This window comes from Aptenodytes forsteri, unplaced genomic scaffold (genome assembly GCF_000699145.1).
Source record: "Aptenodytes forsteri isolate BGI_AS27 unplaced genomic scaffold, ASM69914v1 Scaffold455, whole genome shotgun sequence".
Lineage (NCBI taxonomy): Eukaryota > Metazoa > Chordata > Aves > Sphenisciformes > Spheniscidae > Aptenodytes > Aptenodytes forsteri.
In genome coordinates this window covers 177,492-192,006 of record NW_008795914.1, presented here as the reverse complement: position 1 = coordinate 192,006, position 14,515 = coordinate 177,492, and the positions used below count along the sequence as shown (strand labels likewise).

Here is a 14,515-nt window from a genome sequence, read left to right as displayed (position 1 = left end):
ATGGCTGGGCTGGTGGGGCCAGCAGCAGCCCTGGTCCTCCTCTGCCTGGCCGTGGGGCTGAAGGCCAGCCCGGAGCTCTCCGGTGAGTTGGGGCGCGGGCAGGGCAACGAGGGATGCCGGGGACCATGCCGGTGTGAGCAGAGGGTGAAGCGACAGCTGGGTTGGTGGGGTAGGGGCCAGCAAGGCACAAACCAGTGCAGGCCATAGGGAGTTTGCCAAAAAAACTGGGTTTTTTAATCCCCACGGCAGGGCTGGGGTCTGAAAACACCCCGTGCATGTCCTGCAGCCCGGTTGTGAGCAAGGGAGCGGCTCCCCCTGCTGCTGCTGCGCTCCCTTGGACAGTTTGGAGGCAGAAATGCAAAAAACCGAATCTTAAGACAGTCCCCGAGCTTTCCTGAGACCCCCCTGGCCATGATGCTCTTGCCCTTCGTGCTGGGTGGTGTGTGGAGCTGAAGCCTCCTGGAGCACCCAGGGCTGCCCTGCAAGCCTTTGCTGCTCTGAGAAGGCAAGGGAAGAGATGGGCTGAAGCTCTACCCAGTCCCTGGCCAGAGCCGGTGGCTGTGGTCCCTAGCCAGAGCCACCCATGAGTAGGGGGGCTGCAGGGTGCACTGCCACAAGGCACAGCAAGGGTCAGATCCTCTCCCTGGGATCTGCTGAGGCAGAAATTTGGGATCCCTTGTGACTCAGCACTTGGGACAGTCAGGATGGGTGCAGGCAGGCTGGGTGCCTGGGGGCTGCCAGTCCTCTGAGGGATCTTCCAGAAACAGCCATGCACACCTTCCACTCCGCTCTGCCATGCCCGGGTGACACGAGAGCCCGGCACGATGCCACCAAGCGTGGCAGGGCAGGCTGTGGCGGAGAGGATGTGATTTCATCTGGGCAGAGCTAACTGCACAACCGCACCATCAGGGACTGAGTCAGCAGCACCAGCAGGCGACCGGAATCACTCACAAAATCTGCCTGCAGCCTCCTTGCCATGGTTTCACCCAAAAAAAAAACCAAACCCCATTTTCGCAATTGCTCACTGCCCAAAAATGGTATCATGGAGAAACCTCTGTCCCTGTGGTGCTGTTTTAAAATACAAACTGCCAGTGCTGCCAGCCAGCACAGCAGCAGAGGAGGCTGCCTGCTGCAAGGCAGGCTGGATTTGGGGAAACCCATTTCTCCCCCTATTCCTCCCTCATGTCCCCCACCATCCCCAGGATTTGGCTCAGCCCCCTGTGCCCAGGGCTGTTCCAGCAGCGATGTGTTTGGGCAGCTCCGCCACCAGCCATCTCGGGGATGGGCAGGCGGGTTTGGAGTTCGTGCCAGGCAGAAGTCGAGCCCCAGGTGGCTCTGGAGCCTGCACAAGAGCCTGGCTGCTGCCACAGGCATCACAGGCATGGAGCTGATGCAGAGGAAGGACATAGGGGCCGGCAGCCAGGGCAGGGTCTCATGCCCCTCATGGCCCCCAGTGTCCGGTGATATGGGGCAACTGGAGGAGAGGGGCAGGATGGGGCTTGTCCTGCCCCCCTCTTTGTGGGCATTGCACCCCAAGGGGCTGATCCAGCTCTGTGTCCTCCAAGGAGCGTCTTTGCATCTCACTGGAGCTTTGACCTGGCTAAAACAGCTTGTCTGCTCCCATCCACCCTCCTCTGCCTCTCCTTTCCTCGCTCCTCCAGCATGCAGAGGAGTGAGCAAGGGCTCGCTTGCACAAGACTGTGGCCCCCACACTCGCTCATCCCAGCTTGCAAGGACAAATGCCAGCAGCTGCCCGTGTCCAAGGGAAAGATTAACTCTGAGTGGGGTCAGCTTCCAGCCACGTCCGCTGATGTCTCCCAGGGAGGGATGCTGGCTGCAGATGCCAAAGGGTTAGCGGCAACAGGGAAGGTGAAAGGGGCCCTTTGTGCAGCTGAGCCTGGCACTGGTTTGCAGAGGGACAGAGGGAGAAGCGCGGGGCTGGGAGCCAGTGCTCCCACCTTTTTGTATTGGTTTGGGGGAATTTGACACGCTGCGGGCTGGGCAACAGGGTGCATGTCCTGCCCTGGACCCCAGCACTAGGCTGGGGCTGGGGTGCGAGTCCCTCCAAGGACCCTACAGCTGGGGACTGGGGTCTGTGACCCACCCAGGGTCCTGCCTGCCAGGTACCGGGTTGCCCTGTCCCCACCTCCCAGCCTCAAAATGATGCTTCCCCTTTGCTTTTGTTATATTCAAAGGCCTGATGCAAACTGCTCTGTCCAGGGCCCTACACATCATTTTTTGTCAGCTTTTCCTGCTTCCTCAGCCTCTTCCAGCAACCAGTGCCTGCTCAGAGCACCCCTGACAGCTTGCAGAGCTTTTATTAGAACAGGTTCCTTGCTCACCCAGCACCCAGCACAGCTGATACCAGCCAGAGCTGATAGCTGCATGTTAAACCCTCTTAAAGGCTGGGCAGGACAGCCCCACCTTACTGTCCCTTGTAGGGAAAACAACAGGGTAAGTAAGTGGTTTGGGACGCAACCTAGACAGGATTAAAAGAGAGAAATACCCCACACTGGGAATTCAGGGAGAGTAGGGCCAGTGCCCGTCAGAAAGGCCGTGGGCTGGGAATGGCTTGCATCGATGCACAGGGCTTCTCCGGCAGAGAGACCCGGGGTCAGTTGGGCTCAGATGATTACTTGGTGGCTCACACCCATCCATACCGACCCAGCCAACTGCGGGAGCTTGCAGCAGCCACTGGACCCTTCTCTCCTCCAGCTCATGGCTCCGCATCGTGTGACAGAAAGTATCCTCCTCTCCCTGACTCCAGTGATCATCTCTGGATGATCATCTCTGGCTCATCATCTCTGGCTCATCCTTGCTCTCTCCTCCCCATGTCTCCATAACAAGCCTGATTTTCTCTAAACCCTTGACTACTCCTCATGGGATCCTTCCATACATGTTTTTTCTGACTTGTCATCCTGCCTCCAGCTTTCGCTTCCCTTTGCTAACCAGCTCGGCTGCTCCATGCTGCTTTCCAACCTCTTGGCTGCAATGCTGGATGTAAGATTTGCTGCAAGCCCGCCTTCTCTGCTGCAGCCCCACTCTGGTCCTGTTTGCCCCATAAGTGCCCCAGCCCAGGACGTCCTCACTGCCACCTGCTGTCAGGACCCCAAGCACTGCCACTGCCATGGTCCCAGTGTCTCCTCCGGCCAACGCCGCCTGTGCTCTCCCCTTCCAGGGTACCTGCGTAAGGTGCTGAGGAACCACACCACCCACACGTGCGACGGGGAGCAGCTCCTCATCATCTGCCCTCACAAGACCACCATCAGCATCCTTGGTGCCTTCTACGGGCGTCGCGTACCCAGCCCCAACCTCTGCCCCAGCCCTGGCAATGCCTCCCACGAAAGCACTGAGTGCACATCCACCACTGCCCACCTGGTAAGTGTGGGCAGCCCCAAGGGACCAGGCTGCACACACACCCCCTTCCCCAGGTCACTGGCCTGCCTGCTTGGGCTGGGTGGCTGCAGGCAGCACAGCCTCCCCGTGCCCTGAGGGAGGCTGCTGCCATTGGCATCGGGATTCACCCTTGGGGTCCTTTTCCTGGAGCATTTATGGGAGATAAGGGTGGACGAGACCTTCTGTGGTGGGTCCCAGGGTGGGGCTGCCCTGCCAGAGGAGCCTGGCAGGAGGCACTGCTGCATCCTGAGCTGGCTTTTGGAATAATCCCGCAGGACGCAGCAGGCTCGGAGAAAGCCCTGGCAGCTGGGGTTGGGTCCCAGAGAGAGGTGGTGCAGCAGCTGGGGTACCAGGCTCAGGAAGCAGGACAGTGGCCCACGAGGGATGCTGCGCTCAGCCCTGCAGGTGCATCCCCTAGGATTAGCACAGAGCTTGGCTCTTCCCCAGCCAGAAGCAGCACTCATCCATGCCGGCAGCTCCCAAGAAGCGGATTAATGAAGCAAGCCCAAAGGAGGGTCTGTTGATTGCAGTAGCCAGCACAGGGAGAGGGGAGGAAGGCAGGGGGTGGCAGAAGGGAAGGGACCTCTCCAAAGCTGATGCCTGGCTGGGGGAAGCACTTGCCGGGCTGCTCCAAAAGCCCTGCAGCCTGCTCCGTGCTGTGGCTGTGCTTGATTCCTCTTTGTGTTTGGAGGAAAACCCTGTGCCTGGTGAGGACATCAGCCCTCCACCAGCCCCACACATGAGACTTCATGAGCAGCTTGAGGAATGGGGCAGAGAGGAGCTGGGAGGGATGTCGTCCTTTGGTGTCCTGCAGCTTTACCCTGGCTTCTGGCTCTCCACACTGGCACAGCTGGCCTCAGCATCCATGGCCTTGGGATGCCTTGGACCAGACCAGCTATTGCAGCTGGCAGCAGCCCAATCCAGGCATCATAGCAGTCACCTGGAAGGGAGCAAGGAGAGCAATAACGCTCATTCTGCAAAGCCTTGAGGGTGTGTCCTTTGCCAGTCAAACTCCTCCAGTTCTCAGCAACTTCAACTTTGGCTGAACACTGGAGCCCCATCTCCCGGGGGCTGCGCTCACCCATGACCCCCCTCTTCCCGCAGAAGTGCCTGGGGCTGGAGCTGGCCTTGTAGTCACAGAAGCCTGGTCGCTGCCTTTTCCGGAGCCCTGCTTGGCCAGGCAACGCTCCTCGGCCCCAGCTGCAAGTCCCTGGTCCAGCTACTCAGCTCTACCCATGGCTGGGGAGACACTGCACTCGCTGGCTGCGGGAGAGCGGGTGAGATGGGCAATGCACCATGCCATGCCAGACACAGCATGCCTGAACCGTACTCGCTTCTCCCTCCTGATCACAAGGCTCTAACAAACCCAGGGCAGCCAGGATGCATGGTGGGGGCTGGCAGAAGGGTCCCTTGATGGGGTCAGGGTTTCATGTGCTACTTTTCTATTCCTGTTCCAGTGCCTTGCTAGGGCTGGGACAAAATTGCAGCAAACCCAGCTGCGTGCAGCTGCCTGTGGGGAAGGGGAACATGGAGCCGGAGAAGAGGAACAAGAGCTGAGGAGCCAGTTCCCTGCTGTGGGAGCTTTGCTGCCCTGTCCTGCTCCAGCTGCAGATCCACACACACACTACACACACACACCCCCACACCCCCGGCATCCCACATGTCCCAGGAGCTCTGCAAGCGCTGAACCGGACCATGCTGGCATGGCACCAAGCAGGCCCTGCAAACCCTGCAAACACAGGTCAGCGTCCCCAGAGCTTGTGTGTCAAGCACAGGATACAGCCTGGCACAGACGTTTGAAGACCAAAGGGCAGGTCTGTGAGCAGGATCTGTGTGGCTCAGGTTTGCAGCAAGATGGAGCCACTCCACCCAGGGGACTGTGACCGCACAGGGCTGGGTTCCCCACTAGCTGGAGACTGCTGTTGGAAGAGACAGGACGTCTGGAGAGCAGAGAGCAAGGCTGCTGCTGAGGCTCAGCTCTGTTTAGGCAAAACCTGGGGAGAGAGATTAATTGCATTTCCTCCTTAAATTTCACTTCTGGCAGCCAGGAAAGACCAAGAGGAGGCTCAGTCCTGTGCTGGGGGGGGACAGTGACAAAGGAGGGGAAGGAGAGATGCAAAGGGACTCCATCGTCTCAAGTGGCGGGATCCCAGGGCCTGAGTCGCAGGGCAATTTCCAAGAGGGGTGGCAGCGAGGGTCGGGAACAAGCTGTGGCCCCACTCCCCGCCCCCGCCACCAGCAGCCTCTGCTCAGGCTGTGGGTTTGCTGCTGCTGGGGCTTGCAGCATGCCCAGAATCCCAGGGGGATGCTGGGGGCCAGGAGCCACAGCCCCACGGCCAGCCCAAGCCCAGGCTGCCCGGGAGATCCCTGCCAGAGCCACGGGCCCTGCTCGGCCACCCCGCAGGTTTGGCAGCGTCGCCTTTGGGCGGCCGTGGGCAGGCAGTGACAACGGGCAGCGGCAAAGGCTGCCCCGGTCTCCAGCAGGGACGCTGCCCGAGGTGGTGTGAACCCTCGTCCCCATCTTGTGGCCGCGCGTTTGCATTGCATGGAGCCCTGCTGGCGTGGGCGTGGGCGTGTGGGTGTGAGTGCACAGGTGTTGCACGGAGCTGCATCGCTGTGCACACCTGCACGAGTGTTGCACGAAGCCGTGTCAGTGTGCACACCTGCACAGATGTTGCACTGGGCCACGTGAATGCGCACGCATGCATGGCTGTTGCACAGAGCCATGTCAGTATCCACGCCTACATGGGTGTTGCAGGGGGCTGTGTTAGCGTGCATACCTGCACGGGTGTTGCACACACATGGCATGGTGCAGTGCTGGCATGCATGCCGGCACAGGTACTGGCAGAGCTGTGCTGGACAGCTCTGTGTGGGTGCGGGGGAGTAACTGATTCAGGAACTGACACATGAAGCAGGGTGACTGCGGTGGGGGGGGGTGGGGCATGAGCAGCCATAGGACACCTCTGCGGGGTGAGAGGCCATTTCCCTGAGCCTGGTGATGGCACCGAGGGAGAGGAGGCAAGAACAGCCTCAGGACTCCTCACCCATCTTCACGTCTATCCCACTTTGCTCTCCAGAAGCTGCTGGCTGAGTGCCAGGACCAGCAGTGGTGCCAGTTCTCAGTGCACAGCCAAGTCTTTGGGCCGGACCCATGCCCTGGGACACACAAGTACCTCATCGCTTCCTATAAGTGCCGGCCAGGTGAGGTGGAGCAGGGTCTGGGCAACACTGCATGGGCTCTTCCCTGGCCTCAGCTGCTCAGAAACAGGCAGAGAGGGGAGCCGAGCTGCTCCTGTATCTTGCAGCCCTCCTCCAGCCTGCCCTTGGCAGCTCTCAGACCGTTGGCTGGGCTAAGGGAGGAGGGGGCTGCAGGTGATTTGGGATGCATTGGGACGCTCTGTGGTGTCACTCCCCAGGGAACCATCGGGTCAAGACCGCATGCGAGAACGACAAGCTGAGGCTGCAGTGCCGACCAAAATCCGTCCTGGCCATTTATTCTGCAAATTACGGACGATTCCTGCGGGGCAAACCGGAGTGCGATGCCCTGAACACTGGGGGACCCTATATAGGTATGCTGGAATAGTTCGAGCCCAGAATGGGGCCAGGAGCCATGCAGAGCACGTGGCACAAGTATGCCATCGGGCTGTACCTGTGCCCCTTGGCCCCAGCTGGCTGGTGCCCAGGGGGCGGGGGCAGGCAGGTCTGCCCACAGGTCCATGCCCCATGTCTTTGCAGAGTGCTTGGCTCCGGACGCCCTACGGAGGGTCTCCAAGAAGTGCCACCGCAAGGCAAACTGCACTGTGGCTGCTGACAGGGCCACCTTTGGGGACCCGTGCCCCCCCGGCACAAAGAAACAGCTGCGAGTCTCCTACACCTGCGGTGAGAGCAACCCACAGGGCTGGGGGCGTGGTGGCTACTGGCTGAGCCCCTGCTGTGCCCACCCCATGCCATGTAGGCAGGGACGCAGGGCTCCCTGGGGAGGCAGGGGGCTGCTGGGGACAAGCAGGGTGGTGATGCTCAGTGTGTCCTCTCCTTGCAGTGCCCAAGCAGCTGCTGGAGGAGGTGGGCCCTGACACCTCGGACCCCTTCCTGCTCTCGGACTACATGCATGGTAATGTGGGGGGGAGGCTATGCCAAAAGCGGTGTGGCATCGTGTCCGCGCCCAGGTGAACTACCCCTTCCATGGCCTGTCTGCGTCCATGGTACCCACCACTGGCACGAGCCCTGCAACTCTATCCCAGCATCGCTGTCCCATGGCTGAAGCCACCCATCGGTCGGTGCCCATGTCTGAAGGGCTGGAGAGATGTGGTCTGCTGGGAGCAGGGGAGAGGAGGACCCACAGGGGAACATCCCCGTGGGCAGAGGAGCGCTTGTGCAGGAAGGAAGGAGTGTGGCATGGGGAAGGAGGCAGGCAGGGGGCAGGCAGCCAGGCAGCGGGGCGCTGGGGAGCACCTCATGTCTCAGCCTGCGTCCCCTTGTTCGCTGCAGGTGGCTGGTACAAAGGGCCCAGGTTCTCCAGGCTCCGGGAAGACCGGATGATTTTTACTAGCTCTCTGGCAGCTTTTGCCCACCTTTGGGGTATGTGCCCTCCCCGGCTCTCACACAGCACCTGGGGGAGCAGGATGGGCTTGGGAGGGTGGCTCAGGTCCCGTGATGGCGCCCACTCAGCCCGGGGCTCAGCTCAGAGGCAGCTAGAACCCAGACCCCTCCAGCAGGGTCAGCAGGCATGTGAGGGAGGAGGGCACCAAGCACCCATGCTGGGTTTGGGGGGGGGCCACATAGGGCAGGAGCTCGGAGGTTGAACGAGCCCTGAGGTCCCACAGCATCAGTGGTCGCAGTGCTGCTGCAGTCCTGCCCACAGACCTTCCTTCTCTAACGGGCTGAACTACCCACTGGGTCTCCTTCCTTCCTGCCCTGTCTGCAGGGGCACTGACGGAGAGCACCTCTCTGCAGGCAAAAATTTCCCTTGCCAGGGGAAATAACTCATTTAAATCCCTGGTGAGATGATTCCTCCCACCGTGCTGCCTACCCTGCATCCCAATGGGGGTTTCCTATGGGGAAAGGGGCATTTCGGGACACTGGTGGGTGCTGATGAGGCTCTGGGTGACGGTCCCACAATCACTGGGGCAGGGTCTGTCCTGCTCCTGCAGCCTGGGTGCTAAGGGCATCCCTGCTCCCCTCCTTTTCCTCCCATGTACCTAGCAGAGGGGGTTTTCAAGGCACTGGTACCCCGCAGGCTGCAGAGGCAGTTCGTACCACGGTGTCTCTTTGCTCTTCGCCCTCCAGGCGTCCCAGAGAAAGTTGGCCTCTACTTTCTTTGTGGGGTCTCAGGAGGCCTCATGCTCCTGCTGTGCATCATCAGCCCCAAAACGACCTTCCTCCAGGAGGTGGGGGAGGCTCTCAAAGACCCGGAGCTCGGGAGCAGCTCGGAGCTGAGCAGGACCAAGCTGCAGGACGAGCAGGACGAAGACCTTCCCGATGACAGCTCCTCGGACTCCTCCTTCCGCCGCCTCACCCGTACCTACCGGGCCACCGACAGCATCTTTGGCCCTGAGCTGACGGCAGCCATGGAGGGAGCGGTGGAGCACCAGGGTCACGGCAGGGAGGAGATCTGGATGCCCAAGGAGTCAAGCCCATATGCTATCCACAAGATCAAATCGGCCACCAAATAAGAACTGGAAGAAAATGGCCAGAGAGCAGAGGGGGGGCAGAGTCTAAGTGGGATCTGACATAGGAGAGACATGAGAGTTTGAGCTCCTCAGGGTGAGTGGGTACCCCAAGTGGCAGCAGGGCCATAGCAGCCCCAGTGTGGCCATCAACCCACTGCTCCACCAGCCTGGAAACCTCTAACCTGGGAATAAGATGCAGTCCCTGGGTGTGATGAGGGGCTGCGGGATGGCTCATGGGGCCACTGGCTCCTTTGCCACCAGCATGCCGCTAACCCTAAGCTAACCTCCCCATTCTCGGCTTGTATCGGCTGGCTGTAGTACTTAACCCTGCTCAGCCATGCCAAGCCCACCCTGAGCCTTTCCAGGCTGTTTGCTCCTGTTTCTTCTTGGGTGCTGGCTTCCACCCCTGGTGCTGCAAACACCCCCCAGCACTCGGGCAGCATGCCGGCGGCAGAGACACAGAAATGGCCAGGACGCAGGGAGGATGTAGGCTGAGCAGGTGGAAAAGCGCCACGAGCATCACCCAGCCCTACCACGCCGCATGCCTTGCAGCCCCAGTATCCCCAGGGGAGCTGCACCCTGGGGCTGGGGCAGCCGGCAGCTTGGCACAGCACTGGCTCTCACCTCCCTGCAGGCACTTGGGAGCTCTGTCACCCTGTGTTGCTCTGTGCTTTCCTTCATGCTTTCCCCGCTGGCAGGAGAGCCCCAGGGTTAACTTGCTGGGGCTTTTTCCAGTAAATAAATGCAACAGCTCGTAGACACAACGTCCCTCCCTGAGCTCTGCCATTAATAGTGAAAAGGGAGGAAAAAGGAAGCAGCAAAGCTCAGCCCTCCCTGTGCAGATCGGCTCCTTGCCTCCTGCTGGTGTTTCTGGCACTGGGCCATGGGGAGCAACCAGCTGGGCCTGTTTTAGCATGGGAAAGGATAAGGTTTTAGCCTGGGGAAGGGAAATGCAGGAAAAGAGTCTGTGTGGATCTTATGAACAATGCTTCCCTGCCCTTGCTCCTTCTCTTGAGCCTGAGGCTCTCTGTCTGGTAAGCAATTCTGGAGCAAACATCCCCAGATGCCATGCAGAGGGGCTTCTTGGCAGCCCCATGGTGCCAGGGAGCCATGCTGGGTCTGGGGGCTGCTTCCAGCTCCAAAATGCAGCATGGGCTCTGTAGTGCTGTGGGAAGGGGAGCAGCGACCCAGCCCTTCTCATGATAGGGACACTCCAGGCACCAATGCTCTTGAGCTAGCATGTAGTGGGATCTATTTTTCCATCCACCACCGCACATGAAGTGCCTGGGCTGGGTGCAGCAAGAGAGGACTGTCAGGGATGTCAATGCACCCCTTAACCCAGCTGCTGGCACTGGTGGTCTGCTGGGGGCCAGGGAGGCACTGGCCCCATCTCTGAGGCCAGAGCTGCGCTGTGCTTGGTGGTGGATGCTTTTCCAGTGCAGAGCCGAGTGCCATGGCAATGCAGCAGCCTTGTGCTCCTGCTCCAATGAGGGGGGGCAAGGACTGGCGTCCTGCCTGATTTGGGGGTTTGCTGAGGGATGCCAGAGCCTAAGGAGAGTCTGGGGACCTTCACCTCAAACTGGCCCCCAGCATCCTTAGATGACAGGCAGGACTGACACCACAGACTTGCCTCCATGCTTGGACAGCTGGCACAGCTCCTGCTGCAGACCCATGGCATTCACCTTGCAGGGTCCACTTCTTGCTCCCACCCATCTTTCCTCCAGTACCCCACTGACAGCCAGGTAGGATTTCGGCATGTGTGGTGCGAGCTGCAGCACCTGCAGTGGGGCCAGGCTTCCCAAGAGCCTCGCAAGGAGCGCCAGAACAGCAGCGGGGGACTGGAAAAGCCGGCTTCCCCCTGCCAAGCCTGGGCAGGACAGGCAGACGCAGACCCGTCCCAAAGCAGGCAGCTCACCCAAGCCCCCTCAGGCAGACTTGGATGGGGGTTTTTGGCTGGGGATCTTATCCCACAGGCCAATGCACCATGTTTCCATCGGCGGTGGGATGCGTCCCAGCTCTGCCTGGCGAGCATGCACCTGACTCATATTTTTGGCTGGAGTGTGTGCTGCCCCAACATGTGCAAGGAGAGGCAGACACCTGGATCCCACAAGGATCCCAGACCAACAGTGAGTGAACCTCAGGGAGCTCCTAGGCCAGGGACAGCGGCGGCGGCACCAGGGGAGCTGGGGCTGGAGAGGACAAGTGGCAGAGGAGGAAACAAGACTGGCTGGAGCCACAGCAGCCCTGACCGGTTTTGGGGACTGAAGGTACCCGAGATCTGTGGGACCCATGTTTAAACCGCTGCTGGCCCTGCGAGCACCCCTCAGCCATGCCACACCCGAAAGCCGTTTTGCTGCTCCTGGCTGTCAATGGCCGCAGGTCTTTCTGCTAGACGTGTGGCAGAGCTGCCTGTACACGGCCCAAGCCGCCCTGCCTGTCAGCAAGGAGAAAGAACTGATCCTGCCTGCATGACCCCTGGGCAACAGGTTTAAGTCCCCTCGGAAGCTGGCACTGGGATGTTTCCCTAGCAAGGGGTTCATCAGCTCCACTGACAACAGCAGCACGTGGGTGTGGGATTATCCCAAAGGATTTCCTTGGGTTCAATTTAGGAATCTGGAAGGTTTTGCTGGGAATCTGCCAGCTGAGGGAAGCTCTGCTGCAGTGCTGAGCTTACCTTGACCTGGGGGGGGTTCCTTTGAGCCTGAAGCTTGGCGCAGTGCTAAAAGCCCCCAAGAGCTGGCGAGGGGAAGGGACCTCTGCATGACGGGTGGCACATGTGGGGGAAGGGGGATCAGGTCAGAGAATCCCCAAAGCCTCTGGGACCACAGGAGCAGCTCAAACGGTATGCGGGCAGGACAGGGGCTGCCCAGCGAGAACTACCCCACACAAGCAGGACAGCTCCTCCTCTCAGAGCCACCTTTTGCTCCCACCAGCCCAGCTCAGCGTCCCCCAGTTAGGCTCAGGCGATGGGCATGGAGCAGGTGCCTCCCACCCCAGGGTTGCAGGCAGGGGTTACCTCTGCCCCCTGCTAGCCCCTGCCACCCCTGCTCCCCCAGGTACTTGTCATGGCCAGCTGTGACATGGATATCACTCAATGCCTCCATCCTCCTTCCAGAAAATGAGGTGCTGGGGAAGTGGGGGTGACTGGCTGGGGGCTCCTCACTGGGGAGGTTAATCCCCCCCTTTGTGATCTTGGCAGGGGATGAGAAGCGGGCAGACCCTCTGAGAGCAACTGAGCTGGTGGAAGAGCCCAAGATGGACCCTCCTGGATCCCCCGAGCCCAGCAGGCAGGAGCAGAGGGCAGGGGAGGAGGCAAGAGAGACAGGCCCTTTCCCCCAGCCATGCTGCAAGGGTTTTTTGGAGCAAGGGGCTTTTTCCCTGGCCAGCATATTAAACAGCACCCGCTTATGCCCCATTTGAGGCTATGTCTGCAGCAGTGGATTGTAGCCCTCAGAGCTCAACCAACAGGGATGAACTGGTGGCTGCTGGTGCCACCCCTGCCTGGCTGGGTGTGATGGATGCACTCGACGCCTTAACCAAACTCGCGGTACTTTGGTTCAGGCTCCAAAGGAGATAAAGGTCTAAGCCGTAAACGGGCTAAGAACTTCTCTAGTTCCAATCTCTTCTCTGAAAACCCACAAAGGAGCAGAGTGACACAGTGAGCATCCATGCGTATGAGCTTGGAACACCGATCACGCAATTAACACATGAAAAGTGGTTGGCTTTTCCAAGACTCATTTATCAAGGAACAAAGAAAGTTGTGGGTACAGGGAGTCTCATGCATACCTTTCCCATCGCATGTCATTTGACTACGAGCCAACCACTTTATCCCATAAATATGATAGCCTAAGTGAGCCTTCTTTGAGGTCTCCCGACTAAGCAGCCTGGCGGTGATCTCCCCTTGTGCTGGGATGCCCTCAAGGTTGCTCCTCGAGGCAGGGAGACCTCTCACCAACAACAGATCTTTGGTAAGCGACCGACATCACGCATAACCTTGTAGTATGGTAACTGATTTGTGCCTTGGTAACTTTGATTTTGTCTCAGGAACTTTGACTCTGCCTTGGTAGTTTTGAATCATTGTTCAAATGATTATGCGGTACAGTAACAAAGAGAACCTTGCCATCGAACTTCGTTAAATCGCACTTTTATGACATCATGTTAAAACCACTTTCGCTAATCCTTTCGACAGTGTTCTTTAAGCGATCTAAACCACCCATTCACCACAGCGGGTCACAGGAGCTGCATGGCCAGCCCGGGGTACGCCCTGCCCCGCAAACCAGAGACCCCCAACACGGTGAGAAAGGGCAGCCCTGGTGTCCGGGGGGGCAAAGGAGTCGCCCACAGCCCTTGCTGCTGGCGGAGGAAGAGGGCAGCAGGCCGGGGTCGAGGCCCCTGCAGGGCGCACCAGGCCCAGAGGCCAGTGGAGGTCGCTCCGTGCCCCCCACGAAGGGCGGGAGAGCCGGGGCTGCTCCCCCGGAGCTCCGGGTCCCACCAGGGCATGGCAGGGGGTGGTGGAGGCGCGGTCGCTCCCCCACCGGCTCCAAGCCTGGCCCACCGGCCGCCACAACACCCACCCCACCAGCTCCCCCCAAACCCCTGCCTGCCCCTCCCCCGCCGCAAGTCACCCTTCCATTGGCCGCCGGGGCTGAATTTTAAACCCTGCCGCCCTGCCCCTTAGCAACCGCATCCCTATCCGCTCGCAGATTGGCCGCCGCCTGGCACCGCCCCGCACTCTGATTGGGCGACGCTCGGCCAGTGATGGCCGGCCGCTACCGAACTGCTACTTTCAAAAGAGCCGGGGCCGGCCGCGGGGTGGCGGCGCAGGTGAGTGGCGGGGGGTCTGTGGGATCCCTAGCTCTCCCGAGGGACTCCCGGGGGCTGAGGGAGGAATGCGGGGGAGTGGGGGCCCCCTGAAGGCTTAGTCCTTCTCTCCCTCGTGGGTGTCGACCGCCCCATAGGCTCGGTATCTTCCTCCCATAGGCCTGTTCCCCAATGTCCCGGGGAGGTCGGGGGTGGAGGCCCCTGTCCTGGGGGCTCCTGCTCCCCTGGGGTGTGGAGGTACCCTCGAGCTCACTTCCCTGCCTGGTGCTGGGGGAGGGGGAGTAAGGGAGTGGCAGCCTTTATCCCCTTCTCTGGGATGCAGGGAGCTGGGAACTGCCCCTCTCCTTCTGGTCCCAGCAGGGTGCTCTTGGTGGGGGTCGTGGGGCTCCATGTTCCCCCTCTCCCCTGGGATGAGCATATCAGCCCTTCCCCGCACCCCTAGCCAGACCTGTACCCTCCCTGAGGTTGCCTCGGGACACCATCTGTCTGCTTGGGGAGGGGGTTGGGGTCTGTCCCTGCTGTACTACCCCCCCAGGAGGGACAAATGCCCCATGATTCTGCCCCTAGTCCTTGAGGGTGTCCCTGGGGGCAGGCAGCTGCCCACATCAAGCCCTGCTCTGCTCCCAGCT

General features: G+C 60.3%; 1 protein-coding gene across 1 annotated transcript; it reads left to right on the top strand.

Moving 5' to 3' along the window:
• On the top strand, window positions 1-9,181 carry LOC103903400 (protein eva-1 homolog C). Its single transcript, XM_019473480.1, has 7 exons — window positions 1-82; window positions 3,179-3,378; window positions 6,474-6,597; window positions 6,813-6,965; window positions 7,132-7,275; window positions 7,436-7,507; window positions 8,683-9,181. Exons 1-7 carry the CDS (start codon window positions 1-3, stop codon window positions 9,066-9,068), a joined length of 1,161 nt encoding a protein of 386 aa, XP_019329025.1. The 3' UTR covers window positions 9,069-9,181.
• Window positions 9,182-14,515: the final 5,334 nt, after the last annotated feature.